At 37.3% G+C, this 27,439-nt stretch overlaps 1 protein-coding gene across 1 annotated transcript in view; it reads right to left on the bottom strand.

The window, feature by feature from the left end:
- Positions 1 to 2,744: 2,744 nt before the first annotated feature.
- The window catches only part of ECT2 (epithelial cell transforming 2), a gene marked incomplete at its 5' end in the record, with an annotated part of 79,774 nt that continues 55,079 nt past the window's right edge, over positions 2,745 to 27,439 (bottom strand). The window contains 8 exons of the mRNA XM_080652317.1: positions 2,745 to 4,072; positions 5,771 to 6,036; positions 10,418 to 10,564; positions 11,694 to 11,801; positions 19,708 to 19,862; positions 20,975 to 21,113; positions 25,234 to 25,353; positions 25,518 to 25,596. Coding sequence (XP_080508443.1) covers positions 5,794 to 6,036; positions 10,418 to 10,564; positions 11,694 to 11,801; positions 19,708 to 19,862; positions 20,975 to 21,113; positions 25,234 to 25,353; positions 25,518 to 25,596 — 991 coding nt within the window. The 3' untranslated portion in view covers positions 2,745 to 4,072; positions 5,771 to 5,793. The remainder of the gene's footprint in view (positions 4,073 to 5,770; positions 6,037 to 10,417; positions 10,565 to 11,693; positions 11,802 to 19,707; positions 19,863 to 20,974; positions 21,114 to 25,233; positions 25,354 to 25,517; positions 25,597 to 27,439) is intronic.

Consider the following 27,439-nt stretch of genomic DNA (forward strand, 5'->3'; position numbering starts at 1 on the left):
CAACAACATGGATGGAGATGGAGAGTATTATGTTAACTGAAATAAGCCAGGCAGAGAAAGATAAATATCACATGATCTCACTCATTTGTGGAATATAATGAACAGCATAGACTGATGAACAAGAACAGATCCAGAGACTGAGAAACGTCGATCAGCACGTCATACCTCAGGGAAGGTAGGGGAGGGTGGGGTAAGGTGGAGACATCAACCAAGGGACTTGTGTGCATACATATGAGCCTAATCAATGGACACAGAAAACAAGGGGGTGGAGCATAAGTGGGGGTGGGGGGTTATGGGGGAATAAGGACACATATGCAAAAAATAAAAATTTAAAAAAATTTAAAAATATTATAAAAATATAAAATATTAAATCTAATCCATACTAGTGGTCACCATAAGAGAAATTGTTTCATGTGACAAAGATTTTTAAATGAAACTCTCTGTAGCCTGAAAATTATTTTGGAAGAAAACGAAGAGAAGTTTCCTTCAAAAGTCGTAAGGATTGTAATTGAAAGTCAATATAGTTGGCCTCTTGAACTAAAGTAAGTAATTTGTGTTTTTGCCTCCCTGACAAAGTTTATATAAAGTTACAAAAAGAAAATTGACAGCCAGTTTGAAATTGAATTGCCATGGCCTAGAGCAAAGAATATCCTTACATGATATTATTCTACAATGTCATTATAATATTAGATATTTTACAAGAGCATATTGTACAATTATCCCAACAAACTTACAAACTAATTCTTTGAATGTTTGGCAGCAATTTTAAAAAAAAGGACATGAAAGGATTTAATCCCTTTCAGAAGGAATTAAAGCACTGGGAAGGCACTTGAGCATTCTATATTGGCCCCTCTTGTCTTTTGTGCCAAGAGACCCTCTTCTCACAATCCAATTGCCCTCAGCTGTTGCCTGAGCTTTCTGTTCATGCTGAGCTCGAAGCCTCGTGGTGGCTGGTACCATGGATCTGTCTCTTGCCCAATCTTGTGAGCTGGGCCCTACCTGGAAAATCCTGAGTTCCCCGAGATATGTGATCAGTGCTGGGGCCCCGCCAGCAGGCCAGGGGATCCCAAGGCAGGTGCTGGGCGTGGAGGCCACGGGGGCATAGGCTACCAAGATAACAGAACTGAACCTCACATCACCCTGCTTGGCCCCGGAGGATGACTGGTTAGCCAGAGACGGGTAAGATTCCTCAGGGAAGGAACAACCTAAGATAGGCACAATCGCAGAGGGGCCATCAGGAGAGAACTTGGGGGTCAACAGAGGTGGGGCACAGACCCTCACCCCCCCAACCTTGCAGGGGCCTGAACCCTCACCCCGTCTGAGGGAGGTTTCCTGCCCCCTGGCTGCTTTGCTTCCCAGACCCAGCTCAGATCGGGACACAGGTGACAGTGTGACTTGGCCTAGCTCAGACTGGGACCCAGGTAACAGAGTTGGCCGACAGCAGCTGCCCTATATCTAAATCCAGCCTAGCACCAGGAATGCTCAGGGCCTACTCAAGAATGCAAATAATCCTTTCCACTAATATTTACAGGGTAAACTAAGATTGTTGGTAGAGTATTAAATTTGACAGTAAAATAATAATTAAGTTTTCAGATTAATTTAAATAGGCTAATTGAAATAAGTGAATATTCAAGAAAATTTAATTGTACTGGACAAAAAGCTGTTCCTAAAGTGGTAACTAAAATTTCTATTGGTAGTTCATCTCATGGTAAAATTCCTGAACATGCAAAGAACCTAAAGCAGTCATATTTTTGTGCAAAAATTTAAAATTTAAAGTTATCAAGACTGCATTATAAAATTTACAAAAGCCTCCATTAATCAAAAAAAGGGGGGATAGTAGGGTAATATCATGCAAGGAAAAATATCCTATAAGTAAATTACATCTAGAAAAATTTTACTTTCAAAATTAATTTTCATTTGTAATGCTAACAGCAAGACACCCATGAAAAACACACATGGTGTCTAAATAAGACAAAGGAAAATCGTTTGGGCAAAAATAAAAAGGATCCCAAATCAATTATATAGAAAAGATTCCTTTTTTAACTTTTGGTCGAGAACATGTTTGTATATTTTCAGAAAACAACTCCAAGACCATGTGGATTCCTGCAACAAAGAGGAATTGACAGCTCTGCTCCAACCACGAAGACAAGAGGAGAAACAGTCCAGAGATGGAAGACGCCTTGCCACACTAGCAGTCAGCAGCTGTGCGTCGCAGCAGGTTGCCTAGGAACAAACCAGAGAGGGTCGGACCTGCATTGCCACCATGTGCCCACCACCCAGATATCATTGCTGACATGTACACATAAGGAACTGTTTGACATTGAAACGAGGACTCAGAACTGTTGGACATTGAAATTGGGACTCAAACATTTTTTGTTATTATACGTTTATTTCTAGTCTGCAGAGGCAAGATTTTTTAAAGGAAAGAAATGGGGGAAAAATAGATACAGAGGCAAAGAAGCATTGAACAGACTGTCAAACTACAGTGGGAAGGCAGAGGAGGTTGGGGGGGGAGCTGTAAGAGATCAACCGAAGGACTTGTACACATGCATATAAGCATAACCAATGGATACAAGACACTGGGGGAGGAGGGGCAGGTAAAGGCATGTACTGGGGGGTAGGGGAGGCCGGGGGGAAGTCAATGGGGGAAAAAAAAGGATACATATGTACTACTATTTTTAATACTTTAAACAATAAAAAATAAAACAACAAAAAAAAGAAAGAAAATATTAAAACACAAAATACACTCGGGTCTTAAGTATTTATTTACAAAGTTCTTACTAATACAACTGCTTTTAAAATATAGCAATAAAGTGGTACATACATGGTATAGAAAAAAATCTATATAGTCAGTTAAACTATTAAGAAGATAACCAAGAACTGTTAAATGACAATTAAATGTTTGTAGTAATCCCTAAACAGGTAGAAAATAAAAATTAATTTATTCGTAAGAACTTGATTATTTTGTATTGCTGACTATAAAAAAAAACTATTGTGAAAAATAATATCAAGGCTTGAAAAGTATTTTACAACAGCAAATAAATGTATTTCAATTTTACATTTTATATGGGACGACAATAAAAAGTTGACCATATACATATACATGTAATATTTGACAGCAGATTAATAAAACTAATGCCAGTTTTAGAGTTATTTCATAAAGAGTATAAACAATCTTTACTACAATTTCCCCATGGTCATCCTTCAAAATAAAACCCCACACACTATCAAATTAAATCAAGATTTGATAGTGGCTAAAAATCACCATAAATATAGGCTCTGAAGCAGCTACAAGTATACACCAATATCATGTTAGTGCAAAATATACATTATTTTTTTAATCTTTCTGTTCTTATCTCAATTTGCAAAAGTATTTTGAAACAATCTCCTTTAACTGTTATTGTTTTTAATAAGGGCAAATCTTTTTAAATCCACACGCTAGATCTTAAAGACACTTGAGAATAAATTAAACTGCAAACGGAGCAGTTAACTACTTCAAACAGCACATGTGAAACAAGACCCCATTATTTAATCAGTTATCTATGCAGGTTTTTAATATAATTAATTACTGTGGTATCACCTAATTTCTGCACAAATTGAGATACGCAAATATGTATTTCCAAAATTCATTCATGGGCACTATACAAAGAAATCCACAGCAATATTTGGCATCCACCAATGAAATTTATTTACTGTATGTGTCAGGTTGCAGCGCTACTGGTATCATGAATAACTTAAGATATTGGTCTTCAAATGAAGGATTCAAGCAAAGAGAAAAATTACATCAAAATCAATATAATCTTTTAATAAATTAACTTGGAAAATGTAAGTGGTTAACCTTACTCTTTCAAGAAGAAAATCAACTGGCATAGTTTAGTGTTATCTATCTTCTTTCACCAAATGCTAATGACAAGTACCATATAAGTCAGTTCCTTATTTGTGTATGAGGTGTTAAGTTTCTATGAATTAAGATTTTTAAGCTTCATATCAAATGAGTTGTAGATCTACTTAAAGTATGACTTCTCCTTTCAAAGAAGGAAGGAAGGGTGACAAGGGAAGGCGATGGGATACCCTGTAAAGATAAGACAAATATTTTATATTTAAATTTTTTCTTTTTAAAATTTGTAACATATAGTTATGAATCATGCATATCATTTTTACATTTCACAAAATACCATAACAATTAATTTAAAGACATCTAAAAATCCTAAACTCTGGCCCCGACCGGTGTGGCTCAGTGGATAGAGCGTCAGCCTGAGGACTGAAGGGTCCCGGGTTCGATTCCGGTCAAGGGCATGTACCTTGGTTGCGGGCACATCCCCAGTAGGGGGTGTGCAGGAGGCAGCTGATCGATGTTTCTCTCTCATCCATGTTTCTAACTCTCTATCCCTCTCCTTTCCTCTCTGTAACAAATCAATAAAATATATTAAAAAAAAAAAAAAAAAAAAAAAAAAAAAAAAAAAAATAAAAATCCTAAACTCTGTAAATAAGCAAAAGAATTTAAAACTGGAGGGGAGGAAATTTCAGCATTCTGAAAACAAAATAAATGGATTCACTAGTTAACTACATATCAACTCACTGGAATAGATATTGGCTTACTGCTTAGTAGTGGTACCTAACTTCTATGAGATATTAATGAATCAGTGTTTCAGGTTATTAAAAAAAATTACAAATTAGTAAACAAGTTTTGAGGTAAAAAGATAAACCCTAGGGGTTTCTTCTTAACTTAATCATAAAGCAAAATTAAGAGAAATTATTTTATGACAAATAAAATTTTCTAAAATTGAAAGTCATATACTCCTAAAGAGGTTTTGGATTATGTATACAACCTATATTTATGTATGTATGTTTGTGATTTTGCTCCATATAAAAATTGAGCCCTAGCTGGTTTGGCTCAGTGGACAGAGCATAGGCCTACTGATAGAAGGGTCCTGGGTTTGATTCTGCTCAAGGGCACATGCCTGGATTTCGGGTTCAATCCCTGGTAGGAGACATGCAGGAGGTAGCCAATCAATGATTCTTTCTTATCATTGTTGTTTCTATCTCTCCCTCTCCCTTCCTCCCTGAAATCAATAAAACTATATTTAAAAAATAAAATTAATTGAGCAAAACAGCAGCACTTCTGTTAATAGAGATTATTCAGTTACTAAGCTGTCTAAATTTGTTTCAGAGGTCAAAGCTAAATTTCTCACAAGAGCTTTTAACAATAACAAATAAGCATACACAAGAATACAAAAAAACCAACAGTGAATATAAATCAAAATGAATTACAAAGGAAGTTAGTGTTTTATTTTAGCATATATGAAAGGCTTTGTGTAACTAGCCAACAATGTTCTCACCTACAAGGTAGCAAAATGAAGTGTTTAAAGAGCTGTGTTGATCAAGTATTACCATTCAAGTGATAACAAAGCAATGATTTAAGTAGAAAGTAAAAAAATTTTGATTTGCTATATTAAAAGCATAAATTTTATAAAATGCCATAAATCTAAGATTAAGAATCAGATTTGGAATATGAATCCACTTTACATGGCAATTATTATTATTCTTTAAAATGTTCACTTTCATAAATAAGAAAATTTCTAATAGTATTGATTTTTTTTCTGAACTTGAGCATCATTACCTTGCAAAAATATTTTTATGTGCCAATCTGCAATAAAGCAGTTATAAAACTGTGAAATCAAAAGTCCCCACCCACCTAATAAGTAATTCAGTGGAGTAAGAATACTTTCTTTTTTCACAAATACAAATTTCAAATAGCTAATAAGCTCACATTAAACTTGAGGCTTGTTTCCATTACTGGTTGGTATTATCTCTTAATTCTTCACAAATACCAAAGATGACTTGGATAGAACTTTTTTTGAAATTTGAAAAATCAATATTTTCTTTCAGTGTCTCTGAGAAACTAACTTGTGAGGCAGAATGACGTATAGATGGGAACCAGGAGTTTTGAGAGCGCCCACCAGTAGAGTATGAGCACTGAGCATAAACATGCTTAGTAAATCCAATTGTACTGCTTGTGGAAACTGAATGGATAATCTGTTAGAACAGAAATAAGCAATGGAGAAAAGGACATGAATGTCTGAAAGATACTTTAGGTACTTCTTATTTATATTGTCTACATAAAAGTGACAAAATCACAAATAATATAATTTAACTTACTAAAAAGTTTCTATAAAATCCAATTACTTTCATTTGAAAAGCAATGTTTATAATAGTTACTATAGGAAATAAACAAGGGACAGTTCTTTGGCCTTCAGAAAGCTTATAATCTGTTTTAATAAAGAAATGCTTACTGTTTTTTGTCAATTTTAATATATTTTTCATTTCATTTAATATATTAATCAAATTTCTATGCATGTTTATATTATCAGCTAAGTATTGGAAATTTAACCTTGATCAAATACCATTATAAACATGCTCTGCACTGGCTGAATGGCTCGGTTGTTTGGAGCACCCTTCTGCACACCAAAAAGTTGTGGGTTCAATACCCAGTCAGGGCATATAACCTAGGTTGTGGATTTGATCCCCAGTTGGGACACGGGGGAAAGGGCATGGGCCATGGGGAACGGGGCACCTACAGGAGACAACCAATCGATGTTTCTCTTTCACATCGGTGTTTTTCCCTATCTCTAAAATCAATAAAAACATATCCTCAGGTGAGAATTAGAGGATTTAAAAAAAAGTCATATAAACATGCTCAGAGTCAGCTGTAACTCTTTGATGTATTAACTAAAGACTTAACTAGCTTTTTTTTTTAAAATTTACTTGAGGATATTACAGATGTGCTCCATTATTCCCCACTGCCCACCCTACCTACTTCCTGCCCCAACCCAAGCCTACACACATTGATGTCTGTGTCCATGGACTATGAATATCTACATCCTATCTAATAAAAGAGTAATATGCAAATTAACCATCACAAAATGGTGGCCCCATAGCCACACGATGGCGGCGCCCAGTCCTCTAAGCCCCGCCAGAGTCCCGGCAGAGTAAGCGGCCTAGCAGAATGCTGCACAGAGGCCCTCCTGACCCTTTATAAAAAACAAAAACAAATTCACTCCCCATGGAGCGATCCCCTCCCAGCCCCAACCTGGGGTCTCAGCCTGGGAGGGGCCCGTGGCCCCAGGGAGCAATCCCCTCCCGGCCCCAGCCTGGGGTCTCAGCCACTGAGTCACACCAGCCAGGCAGATATGAAGGAATCTTAAATGTTTCTTTTTTTATATATGTTTGATTGAAGTTTTACAGAGAGGAAGGGAAAGGGATAGAGAGCTAGAAACATCTATGAGAGAGAAACATCGATCAGCTGCCTTCTGCACACTCCCCACTGGGTATGTGCCCCCAACCAAGGTACATGGCCTTGACCGGAATCGAACCTGGGACCCTTGAGTCTGCAGGCCATCGCTCCATCCACTGAGCCAAACCAGTTAGGGCTGTCCAATATGTTAAAGAAAAAACCCTATCTAATAAAGAGGGAATATGCAGGAGAGGGCATTTGGGGGTGACCGGGCTGTCAGGGGAGGGCAGTTGGGGACGATCAGGCAGGCAGGGGAGCAGTTAGGCGTCGATCAGGCTGGCAGGGGAGTGGTTAGGGGGTGATCAGGCAGGCAGGCAGAAGTGGTTAGGGGCAATCAGGCAGGCAGGCGAGCAGTTGGGAGCCAGCAGTCCCGGATTGTGAAAGGATGTCCGACTGCCTGTTTAAGCCCAGCAGTCGGACATCCCCTGAGGGATCTCAGATTAGAGAGGGTGCAGGTTGGGCTGAGGGACACACACCCCCGTGCACGAATTTCGTGCACCGGGCCTTTAGTATATATATATAAAAGCCCAGCGACCGGAACGACGGAACCACTAGAATGATCGGTGGCTATGATGCACACTGCACTGCGGCAGCCAGCCAGCCTGATCCGGGCCCCGACCAGCCCCCAACACCCTGATCAAGGGCAGGGCCAGCCGCCAACCACTGTGGCCCCTCCCCCCAGCTGGCCCCACCCCCAATCAGCCCCAACACCTCAATCAGAGGCAGGGCTGGCCAGCCAACCACCCACAGCCCCTCCCTCCACCGGCCTGACTCGATGGGCCTCCTTCGGGGCAGCCGGCCTAACCCCACCCGTACACAAATTCGTGCACCTGGCCTCTAGCATATGTATATAAGTTCTTTGGTCATTCTCTGTCCACCACTCCCAATGCCCCTTCTCTCTGAGATCCCTGTCTGTGCCATGCTTTCATGCCTCTGGGACGATTTTGTTCATCAGTTTATTTTGTTCATTAGATTCCAAAGTCTGTATAAATTTTATATAATAAATGGTAACCACTTGTAAAACACTAGAGCAGCCTTGGGGATGACTACTTACTGCCCAATTAGGGATTTATGATTTATTACAGCACCCCTTTTTGTCCACAAGATCCAAAGTCCAGAGTTCAAGAAGGGTATTAATGACGCAGGAAACAGCCCATACAAAGCCTCTAGGTGGATTAGCTTGGAGTTTTTTAAGGAAAGCAAGAAAGCCAGTGTGGCTGAAATAGGGTGTGTGTGTGGCAGGGGGAGACATGCATTAAGGGAAAGGGTGGAGGAACAGAGTATACAGCCTTGGAGAGGTCTGTTATTCTAAGGATAGAGGGAGATAAATGAGGAGCTGGGAACAACAGGGGTTCTCTCTAGCAGCCATGGGTAGGGTGAAAGAGGATGGGGTGAGGGAAGCAAAAAAAAAAAAAAAATACTAGAGCTCACACTGTGTGCCAGGGACTGATCAAAGCACTTTGCATAAATTAACTTATTTAATCCTTACAACTGCTACTTTAGATTCATTTTACAGATAGTGAAATTGAAACAGAGATCTTTAATAATGTATCAAAAGCCACAGAGCTAGTAAATAGCAGAGTTGGGATATGATCACATGAGTTCTAGAGTACATGCTCTTAGCTACTACTCAAAATGCCTCTCACTATATAATCACATCATATAAGTATGTGTGTGTGTGTGTGTGTGTGTGTGTGTGTGTGTACTTAGTCCTTACAATAACACCATAAAGTACTATTATTATTAATCTCTTTTCCCTCATCTGCAAAAAGTGGGGATAAGAGAACAAGAAACTTGCTAAAGGACACATAATTGAGTAACAGTCACTTGCTTTTCTTAACCTTAGTAGGTTAGGTTAATATCTTTATAATCATACATCACTCATATATCTAATGACAGCAATAAATGTTAGAAATGTCCTTAATATTTATTGTCTAACTAGAGGCCCAGTGCACGAAATTTGTGCACGGGAGGGGGGGGTCCCCTCAGCCAAGCCTGCACCCTCTCCAATCCAGGACCCCTCAGGGGATGTCTGACTGCCAGTTTAGGCCCGATCCCTGGGACATCCTGGACCGCTGGCTCCTAATCGCTCACCTGCCTGCCTGCCTGATCACCCCAACTGCCCCCCTGCTGGCCTGATCACCCCTCACTGCCTCTGCATGCCTGCCTGGTCACCCCTAACTGCCCCCCGCTACCAGCCAGGTCACCCCCAACTGCCCCCTCCCTGCCGGCCTGGTCGCTCCTAACTGCCCCCCCCCCCCCCGCACTGGCCTGGTCACCCCTTACTGCCCCCTCCCTGGTCACCCCTTACTGCCCCATCCCTGGTCACCCCCAACTGCCCCCCCGCCAGCCTACTCATCCCTCACTGCCCCTCCTGCCAGCCTAATCACCCCCAACTGTCCCCCCTGCCGGCCTGGTTGCCCCCAACTGCCCCCCCCACCAGCCTGATTACCCCACGCAGCCTGCTGTTGTTTGGTCATCCCTCACTAACCCCCCTGCCAGCCTGGTTGCCCCACGCAGCCTGCTTGTTCAGTTGTTTGGTCGTCCCTCACTAACCACCCTGCGGCCTGGTCGTAGACAGCCATCTTGTGGCGGCATCACGGTCAATTTGCATAGTACCTCTTTATTATATAGGATACTTCAGACACCATTGGGATTTGTATTTTTCAGAACACATTTAAAAAATATACATATGAATTCAGAACACATATCATCCTTTGAAGTCTAAAGTTTCAGAAATTATATTCTACTCATCACAGAAACAGTAAAAAGAATAAAACTCAGTCTCTGTTATATTGCTGGGACCAATGTGTATAAACAGAACCATTGCTATTTATGTTAGTAAAGTGAGAGGCCACATTGAAACATGCTTTTTTTAGAGACTTTAGGACATGTCTCAATCTGAATAAAATTTCATATCAAATAAACTACATATTAAGTATGTCTCTATTTCTAGTTAATTAAAGTAATGTTTTCTCAGTTATCTTTATCTAACAAAATGTTAGAAGTTAAGAAGTATAAAAAAATGGAGATATTAGATTTCCATTTTTAAAATTGGCAAATTCCATACCAACTTTGATAAGTGTGAATAAGTCATTAGTCCATCAAATCAAAGTCACTTACTGCTAATGATGATGTGCTAGACATACGACTCATTACGTGCTTGTCATTGCTGAGAGGACTTCTTCCCTCCACTGAACTTTGGGATGTCATAAGAGCCCTTCGTAGAACTCTTCTTGGAGTTTTGGAGAAAGAGAATGCTCTTGTAACCTAGAATTTTAAGAAGTTACAATTAAGCCTAAAGAAGTTTAATATAACTGATCAGAACAATTATACATAAACAAAGCCAAATACACATCAAAAGTTTTTGTACAAATAGTATTATCATAGATTTAGAATCTCTTTGGACAAAACACTGAGAAAATGTAGTACAGTAATAGTCCTCACTCAACGTTGTGGTCCTCGATATGTTCTGCGACTTCAAGTGAAATGACATAAAATAAAACCAATTTTAACAGAGGCTAATTGATATAAACAAGTTAATTTCCTATAGCATTCTCATCAACATTATAATGAAACAACTGAACATTATTTAAAGACCTGCTGTACTCTTGCATTCTTAGAGCACGACAGTCAAATGGGAAGAAAAAAGTGCAAGGATAAACCTGGCATGGGAGAAGAAACGTGGCTTTTTTGTCTGATTCCTCTAAAATTTAGTTGTGAGATCTTTAACCCAAAGCCATTTGAACCTCAATTTCCTTTTTGAAGAAGTGAAGGAGTTAATTTGACTCCCCATTTAACATATTTATTTACCATATATCAAACATGCTAATCTTGGGAGATATAAAGATGATTAAAAAAGTACAAAGCTTCCCTTCAAAAGCAAAAACTTGTAAATCTAGCAATAGACCATGGCTGCAAATTTCACCTGGACTATTAATATACCTTTTTTTCTATTTCTAAAAGGCCCAATATTCTTACGTAGTCCTCAATAAGGTAAGCAGGGAAGTTATCTCTGATAAGGTAAGTAGGGAAGTTATACCCAGCGTTATACTGTGGTCAGGATCTCTGTCGTGTGCCCTTTGCTGAACAATATCTGAGGCGATATTCAAGATGAATGCACACAAACCTACATCTATAACACCATCAATACATTTCTACTGAAGTAGAGTTCATAGAACTATCACTATAAAAAGAATATGAAGATAACAGGTTGTTATAATTACTGTACCAAAGAATTCACTAAACTAAAACTATTATCTCTGTGGGCCATTTCCTAAGCCCTCAAACTAACTTTGTTTTATAGACTACCTTTACACTGGTGTTTCTGGCAATATTTTAATGTAGTCTAAAAAATACTTTTTGGAGATATGTTAAATAATAATGCCAGGGGACTCACCCTTTTTGAAGTCTTTTTTATTGCTCTAGATGCTCTACTCAATGTACTGTCCATATCTTTTGTATTTACTTCAAAGGTTTCTGGATCAGCAGTGTAAATAAGATTTTCCTGTTCAAAAAATAAACATTTTTATTATTTTAAAATAAAATTTTAGAAATACACAACTGTTTTTAAAAATCAAACCTTTAAGCACTTATCTTCATATGGGAGTATATATAAAAGAAGCTACTCAAGGTTTTTTGACATACTTGACATCATTTCTATTCTAAAATGTATTAATTTAAGGATAGTGGAAAACAAACACTCAGTAAATAAAAAATCCATTGCAAGGACAACAGAGACCAAAGCAACTGGAAATCCTATATAATAAAAGACTAATATGCAAATTGACCGAACAGCGGAATGACCAGTCGCTATGATGCACACTGCCCATAAGGGGTCAGACGCTCAATGCAGGAGCTGCCCCCTGATGGTCAATGCACTCCCACAGGGGGAGTGCTGCTCAGCCAGAAACCGGGCTCACGGCTGGCGAGCGCAGTAGCGGTGGCCTCTCCTGCTTCCGCAGCAGCGTTAAAGATGTCCGACTGATGGTTTACGCCCGCTCCCCATGGGCCTAAGCCATCAGACGGACACCCTTTGAGGGCTTCCGGACTGCGAGGGCACAGGCCAGGCTGAAGGACCCCACCCCCGCCGCAAGTGCACGAATTTTGTGCACTAGGCCTCTAGTATATATATATATAAAATCTTACTAACAACCCTAAAACTAGTAAGTTAGAAATTTAGCATAATTTATATGCTTAAGAATAATGTGTGCTACAAAATCAGTATCACAAAAATTAATTTAATTAGAAAAACCAAATCCACCCTGCTTTCTCTAACAGAAAAAAGACCCTCTCTTTTCTACTTGATCTACTTGTTAAATGACTCAGTTGCTTAATCTAATCATACTCAGGTAACTGAGTATTTATAATTATCAGTATCTTTTAAGAACAATGTTACAATTTTTTTCTGAGTTTTTTTTTTTTTTTTTTTTTTTAAATCATATCATAAAATGTTTGGGGGAGAATTTTAAAATAAAATTACCCATAAACTCTACTAAACATTTACTATTTATATTTTGGTATATTCCTTACAGATATTTTCCTACATGCATAAAATACTTTATTGTAACAAAATTGGAATCATAGTTTTCTTTAAAATAGGTTTCATTTGTTCCTTATAAGGCTATTCCTAGATTTATACTAAGATTTTCTAAATGTATACCAAATCTTACTGGAAAGGGGGCAGGGATCTTCTTTATTTCCTACTTTCTAATTGGTTACTGCTAGCAAAGATGAAAACTATTGATATGTATGCATTTATATTTATTTGGCTACTTAACTCTAAGTGCTAGTACTTTCAATTGGTTCTTGCCAATTATATAGACACTCATGTGAAAAATAACTCTGATAGTTAACATCTCTTACCAATCCATGAGAAAGCAGTCAGGACTTTGATTTAAGCTCTGGCTAACTCTGAGTCTCTCAATATCCCCACTCACATACTCCTTCCAGGTTTTGCATTATTAAGATTTCCTACATGCCCTAACCCAGTGGTCGGCAAACTGATTAGTCAACAGAGCCAAATATCAAAAGTACAACGATTGAAATTTCTTTACAGAGCCAGATTTTTTAAACTTAAACTTCTTCTAACGCCACTTCTTCAAAATAGACTCGCCCAGGCCGTGGTATTTTGTGGAAGAGCCACACTCAAGGGGCCAAAGAGCCGCATGTGGCTCGCGAGCCGCAGTTTGCCGAACACGGCCCTAACCGGTTTGGCTCAGTAGATAGAGCGTCGGCCCGCAGACTGAAGGGTCCCAGGTTCAATTCCAGTCAAGGGCATATACCTTGGTTGCGGGCACATCCCCAGTAGCGGGTGTGCAGGAGGCAGCTTATCGATGTTTCTCTCTCATCGATGTTTCTAACTCTCTATCCCTCTCTCTTCCTCTCTGTAAAAAATCAATAAAATATATTTAAAAAAAAATTTCCTACACACAGGAGATGGGATCACATTTCCTAAAATGCTGTACATATGGCATCATAAATTAAGCAAAGCATTAACTTTAGTTTCATGAACTTAATTTTGTTTTCATTTCATTCAATTTTTAAGTTTAATTTCATTTCAATTTGGATTTCATCCAATGAATAACATATTGAAAATCTATCTCATAGTAGGTTTACATGGTCCTAGACATAGACACAAATTCAGAAAAAAGTTTTGACACAGAACCATTTTCTGCCATTATGTCTCATTTTTAAACTACAAGGTAATGCATCAATCATCACTCTGAATTGGTCAACAAGTGACATTTTTTTAAAACTGATAGCTGAAAAATCCAATCAAATTGTCAAAAAACATTTGGAAATAGTAAGAGAATTAATTTAATAAAAATGATGGGTTACAAAATTAACATCCATACATCAAAGATTTACCCATATAGAAAAAACAACAAAAAACAGCTAAACTCACTCACTTATGATAGTATCTAGTATCATTGTGTCCCCTCCCTTAGTCTGTGCCACAGGGATTTCCTCAAACTTTGTAATCATGTTTATAGCTTAGAGCAGTGGTTCTCAACCTTTCTAATGCCGTGACCCTTTAATACAGTTCCTCATGTTGTGGTGACGCCCAGCCATAGGCTCTGTAGAGCCTAAGACCATCAGAAAACACAGATATTTACATTACAATTCATTAACAGTAGCAAAATTACAGTTATGAAGTAGCAACGAAAATAATTTTATGGTTGGGGGTCACCACAACATGAGGAACTATATTAAAGGGTCACAGCATTAGAAAGGTTGAGAACCACTAGCTTAGAGTATCTGGTTTGGTCAAATTAAAATGATACCAATAACAAGCATTTATATTAACAACTTACTATGTATGGCTAATAACCAGCATAATAATAATAATTTTAAATAGAAATTATATTAACTCCAGCATAAATATTATTGGCTCAAAAGCACAAACTCTTCTTGTATATGTTATATCTTCAATCTATTCCTCATGTAGTTAGAAATTCTAGTTCTACAATATTGAATATTATTAATATTGAATGAATACTGTTACTAATAAATAATTAGTGATAAAAGTACTGAGTGGTAGCATAAGACATTTAATTATCAAGTTACTTCTAAACTATTCAAATTGGGGGAGGGGAGTGTAACATTGCTTAAATTCATTTGTTACTAGAAATATACTTTTGACATTAGAGGTTAGAAATCTGTAATGGCTTCAGCAGAGCCACCATCTGACCTCAGGTGATATATAAGCCTTAAGAGTATAGTGTGGACAACGAAATTAAAGGTTACATGTTGGCAAGAGACTGAAAAGACATACCTAAGTATTCTGAGGAAAAAATTTCCAACAAATTAAAACTTTAACCTTTAAATTTGGAATAACAGAATATGATATGGGACATCATATCCATGAAGAGAAAAACTATGGAGAGTTTTAACCAAGAATAAGGATACCTGGAATCTAATGTTAGCTTTATGCTCTTACCCTTAGTTTTCACATGTAAAATAATGATATTAAATGTTCTTTCAGCCAGAAAATTTTAATTCTTTTTAAATTTAAATTCTTCATTGTTTAAAGTATTATATAAGTTTCCCCGAAAATTTTAATTCTTAAGTCATTTACAAATGGGCATGACAAATAAAATGATTCTAGAATAAAATAGTTATACTTATTTTACTCTTAATTATTTAAGCTCCAATTATTTAGGGCACCAATGGATACATAATAAACAGGACAGAAACTATTGATTCAAAGAATCAGATATTTTTATCGCTTATATCTTTTATACACACACACACACACACACATATATATATATATAAATATACACACACACAAATATTTAAAAATACTTTCTCTTCAGCATGGCAAATGTTCTCAAATGATAAGACACTGACTCAGGACTTTTAAAAAATTTACTCTCTGCAGTATTTTAAATGTGAGAAATATCTCAACTGAAGTCAATATGTGAATTTACAGACATATTTCTTAGTAACAAAATGTGACAACTTGAAAAACATTCTAAGACAGTATAAATCAGTACATAGTTAAATGTTTGCTGCCATCTTGTGGCTAATTTTACTTTATGAAATTTGTTTCATTAGTTGTTTATATACAAACTAAAGGCCTGGTGCACGAAATTCATGCACAGGAGGGGGGTATCCCTTCAGCCCAGCCTGCATCCTCTTGCAATCCGGGACCCCTCAGGGGATGTTGGGCCTAAACCAGCAGTTGGACATCCCTCTCGCAATCCGGGATGCTGCATGCACCAGTGACCATACTTTTCATACAGGTGAAAGGCGTCTTGCTGTTGTATGGGTAGCTACATTTTTTTGGCCCTTATTATAAAAAGTAGTACATAACATGATCTTTCTGAGGCAGTAGTACCATTTTCCCCATCTTATGGGTGGAAAAATTGAAGCAGGAGAAGTTAAGTAATTGGCTTTGTCACACAATTATAAGTGTCAGAATCAGGGCTGACCACAAAATCTGCAAGCCAGAGTCCATGCATGTCATCACTGCATCATCCTGTTTTTTCGGTGTTAGAGTAGCCTTGGCAGGTTTTAATTTTTAAATCTAAGAGACTGTTCCCCTAGGCCTGGCTGGCAATCAAGGCCATACGTGGGGCAACCGACAGGCAGGGTGATCGGGAGGGGCCTCTGCTGGCACCTGCCTTGGCTGGCAGCCCGGCACTGCCCACTGGCCGGCCCCGACTCCCAATTGCAGCCGCTGGTCATCTGCCCCCTGGTAGTGCGTGTCATAGCGAATGGTCGTTCCGCAGTTCAGTCGATTTGCATATTAGGGTTTTATTATATAAAACTAGAGGCCTGGTACATGGATTTGTGCACTGGTGTGGTCCCTCGGCCTGGCCTGTGCCCTCTAGCAATCTGGGACCCCTCGGGGGATGTCGGATAGCCAGTTTCAGCCTGATCCCCACAAGCCCGATCCAGACAGGAGGGAGCCTGATCCTGTGAGTTGAGTGTCTGTCCTCCGTGGTCAGTGCCCATCAAAGTGACCAGTCGACTGGTCATTTGGTCACTTAGGCTTTTATATATACTAGAGGCCCGGTGCACAAAATTTGTGCATGGGTAGTGTTCCTAGACCTGCCGGCAATCAGGGCCAATTGGGGCCTTCCAGCTGCCGGCCGGGGCCTTCCTTTGTTCCGTGCCACCTCTGGTGATCAGCGCACATCATAGCGAGCAAACTCCTGGTCTCCCGGTTGATCTCCCAAGGGGACATTTTGCATATTAGCCTTTTACATATACTAGAGGCCCGGTGCACGAAATCCGTGCACTTGGGAGGATCCCTCAGCCTGGCCTGCACCCTCTTGCAGTCCAGAAGCCCTCGGGGGATTTCCAACTGCTGACTTAGGCCCGCTCCCTAAGTGGGCAGTTGGACATCCTTAACGCTGCCGCAGAGGTGAGAGAGGCTCCCACCACCACTGCTGCACTTGCCAGCTGTGCGCCCGGCTTCTGGCTGAATGGTGTTCCCCTGTGGAAGCGCACTGACCACCAGGGGGCAGCTCCTGTGTTGAGTATCTGCCCCCTGGTGGTCAGTGTGCATCATAGCGACCAGTCGCTCTGCCATTCGGTTGATTTGCATATTAGCCTTTTATAATATAGGATTATATAGCATAGATAGATTCTAGGATTATCGCTTCTCGGCCTTTTGGCTAAGATCAAGTGTAGATTCTAGGATTATTAGCTATTTTGTAGCTAGTAATTCAATAGATTGTATTTCAAGAAAATTTTTCCATTAACTGTTTATGCTTCAGTTTTATAGTAATAAATTCAAAAAGGACTGCTTAAGCCATCTACTCTAACATCTTGATAAATGAAGGAGTAATTTCTAAAATAGGCAATCACTATAAAGCAAGGATACGTATTGTATATGAATACCTAGACCTATGAAAAAAAATTCTTCTATATAATGAGCGATTTTATAAGCTCTATAATAAAAACTGTCTCCATTTTTCTAGCCAACATTCTGTTTTATGCATTAACATTGCATTACTTCTATAAACCATTTTGTGGAACAAACATCCTTTATTTACAACATATTTTTGGCCTATAGAAATGTTCAAAAGCAAAAAATAGTCTATTTACTGTTCTAAACATTTAGGTAGGACGTTCTAGCCATGTATTATCTACTTTATAAACCATAATAATTATACCTCAATATCTTGCATAAGAAGACTTAACTATGATAAAATAAACATTTTACTGTCACAGGAATGTCCAAGCAATGTCAGTTACAGTACTATTGTACTGAAAAGGGTCATCTATCAATACATTCTCTTCTTATCATTTGTATGTGTCTTATAATTTGAGAACATATGCCATGTTGAAGAGAAAGAATTTTTAAATATATATACAAAAGATGCAAAAGACAAAAAAAAAATCTGATTCTTTGAAACAGTAGTTTCTGTCCTTCTAATATATAGTCATTGGTGCCCTAAATAATTGGAGCTTAAATAATTAAGAGTAGAATAAGTATAACTATTTTATTCTAGACTAATTGCATTTGTCATACCCATTTGTAAATGACTTAAGAATTAAAATTTTCAGGCTAAAAGAACATTTAATCTATTATCATTATTTAACATGTGAAAACTAAGGCCAAGAGCATAAAGCTAACATTAGATTCCAGGTATCCTTATTCTTGTAACTCTCCATAGTTTTTCTCCTTGTGGATATGATGTCTCATATTCTGTTATTTCAAATTTAAAGATTAAAGTTTTAAATTGTTGAAAATTTTTTTCTCAGAATATTTAGGTATGTATTTTTGGTCTCTTGCCAATTTGTAACCTTTAATTGTGTTGTCCATACTCTTAAGGCTCATACATCACCTGAGGTCAGATGGTAGCTTTGCTGAAGCCATTAGATTTCTAATCTCCAATATGAAAAATATAATCCTATTAACAAATGAATTTTTTAAATTAACATGTTATTTATGCAAAAATGATGTTCTATATCTATAGCATATCTCACCATTAATGATGAAGAAAGTGAATTATCTTTTATAGGACCTATATTTTATCCAAGAGCTACTATAGGCTACCTGAATTCTGATAGTTGTTTAACTTTGATAATTTGAATTTCTCATGTAGCTTCACATCAATCTATATAGGATAAAAATAATTACATATTCTATATGTATATATTCACAATTCACATTTGATTTTAAGAGGCTGGACTGAGAAAACTGGATTGGAAACGCAACTTGCTTTATCTCATTATTGCTTGCAGTTAGATAAGGGAACAGCAGAACAGAATACCCTCTATTTTACAAACAGCCAGGCCTAAGAGCTTCCATGAAAATCACAGGATACAAGTCCCAAAAGCCTCACCCAATCAGAGCCAGAGGAACTATAAGGTTAAGAGGGCCTTTCCATACTAGCAATTGAGTGTTTCCTGTGTCTATACTTTTAAAATATCTTTTCCAAAACAATTTATTAAACCAGCTTTCCTTAATACACACAAAACTAAAACTCTCTTATAATCACAATTAGCAATTAACAAGTCATTAGAAATATACAGGTTTAGCTTGAATGCACTGCCATGGAGTTTTAACTCTTCATAATAGACTAGAGGCCCGGTGCATGAAAATTCATGCACTGGAGGGGGGAATCCCTCAGCCCGGCCTGCCCTCTCTCACAGTCTGGGAGCCCTCAGGGGTGGGAGGCAACCCAGCGATCAGGGGAAGGAGACACCCCATCACACCTCTGCTGCTGCCACTGCCGGCAGCACAAGCCTCAGCTGGCCCTGGTTACCTGAGCCTCGGGCAGCCCTGGGCGGCTGGGAAGCACCATCCAAGACTTGCCTGTGCTTCGGACCGGCCCTGGGTGGCTGGGGGGCTGAGTGCCACCATCTTGTGGCTGTGGGCACCGCCATCTTTGAGGGTGGGGCAGTCAATTAGCATATTCCCTCTTTATTAGATAGGATTAAGAACTTACAGCATCCGCTTTACAAATGGTGTTGGCTACATGTCGACATAGCATCTTCAGCCAGTTTTCTTTTGGAAGTTCCTCTGATGTCATCTGGAAACTGAGCAGCACATTTGCCTGCTCCGTGGGTGGCCTCACGAGCAAGGCAAAAGCATTATGGCAATCTAGGGTTCCAGAATTATAAACAATATGTTTTATTCTTGGAAAATTATAGATTTATGCAAGTTTAGTTACCTCAGATCAACAACATTCCAATGAAATAAATGATCTTTTCTCCACCCTCCCCACCCCCTCTATTTTTAACTGGACAAAGATTATCACTGTTTTACATTGAAACATTAGAAAGAACTGTAACAATAAGTACCATATGAAGAATCAACAATAATAATTTGACATTACATAAACAGTATTTTCCATGACATTTAATATTTTATATGATGGAGTTTTAAACAATTAGAATGTATCATTACTTAATATCCTAGAATTTGAGTTTTAAAATGAAATGGCATTGTAAGAATAATTTAAAAACTCAACCTATTTAAATCAAGTTTAAAGAAACAAAATTTTCAAATATTAAAATTGTTACATAATGTTTTTTAGAACCTATTTTAAACAATGAAGTCTTCCATTATTAGAATGCAAAAATATGGAAATATTTAAAATAAATACACTACATAACCCATAATTCAAATTTGACAATAAAGTAAAGATAGCAATATAAGTTATTATTCTAATTTTCTTTAATTGTTTCTATTAACTCAAAGCCTTTCATCATGAGAGGATGGAATCATTAATGGAACTAGCTTACACTATAAAAACCATGCCTAACACCCAAAATATGACCATAAAGATATATCTCTAGTGCCAGTTAAACGATGATACTATTTTGAGTAGGTATAAACTTTTGGCAATTTCAGGCCTTCAGAGATACCTCCCTTACACTATCAAAGTTGAGGGAGAAAGCTTCCCTTAATACACATTTAACTCCATGCCAAGACAACCATAGTTACTTAGGGTGTTATTTACTCATGCACATCATTCTTGGTCATATCCTAACTGTATGCTTAACAATGCTGCCACTGGCAACAAGAAAAGTATAAGATGCAGAGCACAGATGATTTCTTTTGGATTCTGAAGAAATAAAATGTTTTGGTGTGGGAACAGGCTAGGTTAAGGTACATAGCACTTTCATTTGAAAAAAATATAAGGAAGTGAAACAAATCCGCAATGAGTCTGAACTATTTTTATTCAGCAATAGTTTATCCAATAAGCATACCTTCTGTCTCTCTTATGTCCAGCACTTTCTTAATTTGAGAAAGAGGCATTAGATGAATATGCTTAAGAGAAGCTGGGGGCCGGGTCTGGCCATGAGGACTCCTAAAAGTGCCAATAACTTTGTGGCGTTTCCTTGCTATCTGATTATAGAAAAACAAAAGTCATTATAAGTAATATGAATAAAAACAAAGACAAAAATACTTAAAAATAAAATGCACTAATCACATAAATCTATATGCAGCTCATCTGACTATTAGTCATTCCAGAATTACTATGGGATAAGAAGCTATGTAAAAAATGCATACATGTACTTGTATAACAGATATGCTCATGTTTATATAAGAGTTCAAAGGTCAGGAAACCAGGCAAAGGGACAGGATCTACACAAAAAATCCTAGAGGTGTGAAAAAACTTAGAAGCATTGTGAGAACAAATAGGATCAAAAAACTGAGGAATTTTCTTGAGTTCAGGAGGAAGGAAAATAGTTACTCTTGGACCTCTATATTGGGTACAAAAGATAACTGATATCAGTTTAAGAGCAGAATTCACAATTATCTCAGATCCTGAGAATAAAGGAGTAAATAACACAGAAATGGTTCTGCCTCTCATATTTTCATACCATCGAGAAAGGGGACAGTTAAAAGGTAACTAAACAATAAATTAAACAAATGGTACAAACGATAAACTCAAGGTGCTACGTTAAGACATAATTTTACCTAAACTGGGGATTCCTGCAAAAGAAAGAGGTAAGTAAAATAACACTGGAAAAACCAGCGGCAAAATCAGAAAGGACCCTGTAATTCATGATGTACTTGATTTCTGTGAATTTTATAAGGTCTTTAAATTTATTGTTTTCATTTCTACGAAAGCAGATATGTTATTTAGCTTTTTTAAAAGGACACCTCTTTTGAGGTAATAATCATCAACTGAAAGATATCCACACAAAATGTCTTAGATTAGGTTACTTAATGAATTGAGATTAACTGGTCACCATCATGAATATGGTAAGTATGGCTGAAAAGTATATCTACTTAAGTTTGACTAATTAGAAAAGATCAAAAGGCAGTCAGTACATATTCATATTGAAGCAAAACTATGACTCAGATTTGTATTAAATATTAAGTTAATTTACCTTAATGTAGTGAAAATAAGCAATAAAAATTTAAATATTTTCACTAATATTTAAATATACATTAACTTGGTTAAGCAGAATAAATATAATTTTAAGGTTTTTTTAAAAAGGAAAAGCAATGACAAGTGTTAATACTTTTTGTTGCTGTTGATCATCACTGGAGGATATTTTTCCATTGATTTTTAGAGAGTGGAAGGGAGGGGAAGAGACAGAGAGAGAGAAACATCAATACACGTCAATTGGTTGCCCTCCACATACGCCCCAACTGAGGGGATCGAGCCTGTAACCAAGATTATGTACCCTTGTAAGGAATTAAACCCAGGACCCTTCAGTCCGAGGATCCATGCTCTATCCACTGAGCCAAACTACCTAGGGCGCAAGTATTAATATTAATGACACACATGCTAGTACATAAAACTCAAAACAAATAAAATATAAAAAGAAAAGTATATTCTTAAATACTAAATTAGTTTAGCTTCAGTAAAACATCACCTGCCATATTTAAGAGAAGTCAATATAGATTTTATCCATTTTAATGGTTTTTAACTTTTATCTTACTCTTCATTCCAAATTTGCTAAGAGGTTTGGTTATTTGTTTGTGATTTTGGTTTTTCAGTTTATTAATTTTAGAGGAGGCGGGGAAGAAGCCAGAGAGAGGAGGGAAGGAGAGAAGGAGAGAGGGAGAGAGGGAAGGAGGGAGGGAGGGAAGGAGGGAGGGAGAAGTGGGGGGGGGGGAGGGAGGGAGGGAGAGAGGGAGAGAGAGGGAAAGAGAAGGAGAGAGGGAGGGAGGGAGGGAGGGAGAGAGGGAGAGAGGGAGAGAGAGGGAAAGAGAGGGGGGGAGAGAGAGAGAGAGAGAGAGAGAGAGAGAGAGAGAGAGATGACACTGATTTGTTGTTCCACTTATTTATGCATTCACTGGTTGATTCTTATAAGTGCCCTGATTGGGGAGGGGGCACTGAGGGAGGGAAGAAGGGTGGTGTCAAACCACAACCTTGACATATTGGGACGACAATTTAACCACAGAGCTATCTGACCAGGACTGGGTTTTTTTGTTGTGTTTTTTTTTTTTTTTTTTTTTTTTCCAGACAAACAAGCTAAAGAATGAGAGTTTAGGATTATAAATCTTGTAAGTCCAAATTTAATGTAGAAATAGTACTGTTTCAATTACTATGATTCTGAGACAGGAAAGCTAAGAGAGTAGAACAAAAAGTCACTGGTGAATGAAATGAGAGGCCAGGGTATTACATAACCGACTGGAAGCTACAGGGAATGACAAATGGCAAGAATTAAAGTGGAAGGTGAGTCAATGAGCCAGTTATAGAATACTTCAAGGAATTTGAAGGGGATGTTAAGATAAAAAAATTAAAGTTAACTACAACTCTCTCAGGATTAAGGGGATAAAACACAGAATGGATTAGCTGGGAAGTAAAGATAACCTAACCAATTAGATGAATGGAGCCAGCTGACCAAGGGACTTCAACAGGAAAAATCCTAAAAAAAACTTTAATAGGACCTAACAGAGAAGAACTGAGCAACTATGGACAGACAGTAAAACTCCATGATAATGCCTACTGAGGTAAAATACAATTTATCTGCCTCATGATTTCTTATTATAACTTTCTCAGTTCTGGGTATGGTCAATTGTGTATAGTATTTTCAGTGTCGTTACTTTGTGTTTTGTAACATTCCTAAACAAATGAAAATATTATTTTTCACTAATCTCACAACAAAACTCTGCATTTAACACAAGTGAACTTTTGGTGACTGGGCATTATTTATTCTCTAAGAGTTCTGTGTGTTTTATAACAATATACATGATACAAGAGCACAACACCAGAAGACATGTAGAAAAGGAAAAAAGGAAGAGGTATAGACTTTTTTTTAAAATATATTTTATTGATTTTTTTTACAGAGAGGAAGGGAGAGGGATAGAGAGCTAGAAACACTGATGAGAGAGAAACATCCATCAGCTGCCTCCTGCACACCCCCTTCTGGGGATGTGCCCACAACCAAGGTACGTGCCCCTTGGCCGGAATCGAACCTGGGACCTTTCAGTCCGCAGGCTGACGCTCTATCCACTGAGCCAAACCGGTTGGGGCTAGACTTTTTTTTTTTTTTTTTAAGGAAACCCATCAAATCACTTTAATGAAAGCAACAGGTCGATACCAAATAACAGAAATGTCAAATTAGTCTTGTGGTGAATGAATATCTGTTTTATCAAAATGAACAGCTTTATCTCCTGAGACAAAGGAAAATACACTCCTTTATATCCCACATTAGGCCATTGTAATGTTTGAAACTACACTATTAACAGAATGAAAAAAAAGAGTTGAAAAAGCAGCCCTAGCTGGTTTGGCTCAGTGGCTAGAGTGTCAGCCTGCAGACTGAAGAGTCCTGGGTTTGATTCCAGTCAAGGGCACATGCTGGGGTTGTGGGCTCAACCCCAGTAGGAGGCATGCAGGAGGCAGCCGATCAATGATTCTCTCTCATCATTGATGTTCCTATCTCTCTCTCCCTCTCCCTTCCTCTCTGAAATCAATAAAAATATGTTTAAAAAAAGAAAGAAAAAGCACACAAATATAATTCAGTTTGTCTATAGGAATAATATGGGAGAAAAAAATTTAACTTAGATGAGAATTTTAGAATCAATGCACATCATCTGATATACTGACCACTCATTTAACCCTGATGACTTAAGAATCAGGAAATCATAATTCATGATATTACACAATCAATTTATCTCTTTTCAACAAAATACTGATTTCTTTACTTAAATTTCCAAGTAACTCATAGCTATGTCATACATCTCTTATAAATATACATAGATTTAAGAAGTTCCTAAAATTCTTTTGACTTAGGCATTTATTTGCATGGAAATAAACTAAATTTTCATTCTGACTTAAATTCGAAGTCATGAAAATTTATCATACTGCTTAATATTAGGTCTTCTTCTAAAAGCATTCCATTAATAAAAAGTATTAAATCATCAATTGGTCTCAATTAAAAAAGTGTGATTATTTAAGTTTAGTTACTTTAAAATTACCTATAATACTTTAATCAAAGCTTGGTTTTAAACATTCCAGGAAGTCATATAAATCAGTATTATATTATATTAAGTACAACTTTACCTCCAGGCAGTCATTGAAGAGAAAGAGGGTTACTTGTTCTCCTCTGTCACAGGGGTGCTCGCCTAGAGAAATTGTTTCAACTCGTTGGATTAAGCTTCGGTGAGAAGATAAAAGATTAGCCTGTGTAGATTGAAAATATTAATAGATCATTTGGGAGCAAAGAATTTTTTTAAGTTATAATTTAAAAGAAAGTGGTGCCAAGATTCTTTTTATATTAAAAATTGTAGAATCTAAATAACAAGAAAGAGAAAATAAATTTACAATTATCAAAGATGAATACTTACTGGGCATCCATCTACTTCATAAACAACATCAAAAATTTGCTTTTGCGCTTCGGTTTTTCTCTTATCCTCATTAATATGCCTGAAAAATTAATAAGGTTATTTTTAAAACTTTAAAAGCTTAGTGGAACTTAGTTGGTCCCTGGTTAAAAAAACAAAAACAATGACCCAGTCGGTGTGGCTCAGTGGTTGTGCATCAACCTATGAACGAGGAGGTCACGGTTCGATTCTCAGTCAGGGAACACACCCAAGGTTGCACTCCATGTGGGGAGTGCAGGAGCCAGCCGATCAATGATTCTCTCTCATCATTGATGTTTCTGTCTCTCTCCCCCTCTCTCTTCCTCTCTGAAATCAATAAAAATACATTAAAAAAAAACACCTCAAAATAAGAAAATTCAAATTTTAAAAAAAGTAGACAAAAGATTTGAACATATATATCACAAAGAAGATAATATGAATGGCAAATAAGCACATGAAAAAATGCTCACCATCATTTGGCATTAGGGAAAATGCAAGTTAAACCTACAATAAGATATTTCACTATACATCCATTAGAATTTCACAAATTAAAATGACTACTCATACCGAGCATTGGTAAAAACATAGAGCCACTGGTGTTCAACATACACTGTTGGTGGGAATGCAAAATAATACAACCACTTTGGAAACAGTTGGGTGAATTTTTTAAAACGTGTATGACCTAGCCATTCCTACTTCTGGATATTTTTTATCCAGAAGAAATGAAAGTATATGTCCATATAAAAATGTATTCACAGATGTTCATAGCAGATTTGTTATAGACAGACACTAAAAACAATCAAAATATCCACCAACACATGAACTGACAAATGTGGTATACCCATACAACTAAAAATAAAAGGGAATGAACTATTGATATAAGCAACAATAAGGACTAATCTAAAAATAATTATGCTGAGTAAAAAAAAAAGCCTGACAAAAATATAATATGTTGATTCTATTTAGATAAAATCCTAGAAAATGCAAATTATACTGATAAAAAGAAGAGTAGTTGTTGCCTCAGGATGGGCCGGGGAGGGAGGAAAAGGGATTACTACCAAAGGCTATGAATAAACTTGGAGGTAGCGGAAATGTTCCTTAACTTGATAGTGGTGATGGTTTTATGGGAGTATATACACACGAAAATTAAAAAAACTTTATATTAAGCATATAATTTGCTAAGAAAAATGTACTAAAAACTACTAAAATGTAGATCTATAACAAATGAATGTTTATAAGATAAGTATGTGTAATTAATGGTGTTAGAATCCAATTTTAGGGGGGGGGTTTTGTTTGTTTTGCTTAAATGGCAAGGACTAGTTAATTGGTGCTGTCTCATTGTTTCCTTTACCTTACGGATTATAGTTGTTTCAATCAACCACAATATTAGTAAGCACTTAATCCCTATGCTAAATATTCAGGAATCCTAAGCATTCAAGCGTGGTCAAATTCTGTAAGGTTTACAAATCAGTATCACAACTCAACATTAAAATTACAGCTTCTTTAGTTCAATATCTATTGAAAATCTATGAGCAAGCCATTTAGGGTAGTGATATATTAGAAAGATTTGTAAATTCGGAGGAAGCTTAAATAAAATGTTGAAAAAGAAAGAAATCTTTAATCACCAGTCATCAATTTGGCTCATTATTCCTAAAGCAGCCCACTTGACACTACCCCAAAGGAGGCAACAGGTCAAATGACAAGTCTACTCCCTAGTTAGGTTACTTTATAATCTTTGTTTACCAAAATACATTATATATAAATAATAAATAGCATATGCTATCATCACTAAACAGGCAAATAGGCCAAGTAACCACCTCTCAGCTTTTCTCTTTTGTGAAAATATGTTAACACTGACTGCCTACTTCAAAGAGTTGTTGAAAGAATCAAGGTAAGAAATGACAGAG

Source organism: Plecotus auritus (assembly GCF_963455305.1).
Source record: "Plecotus auritus genome assembly, chromosome: 2".
Classification (NCBI taxonomy): Eukaryota; Metazoa; Chordata; class Mammalia; order Chiroptera; family Vespertilionidae; genus Plecotus; species Plecotus auritus.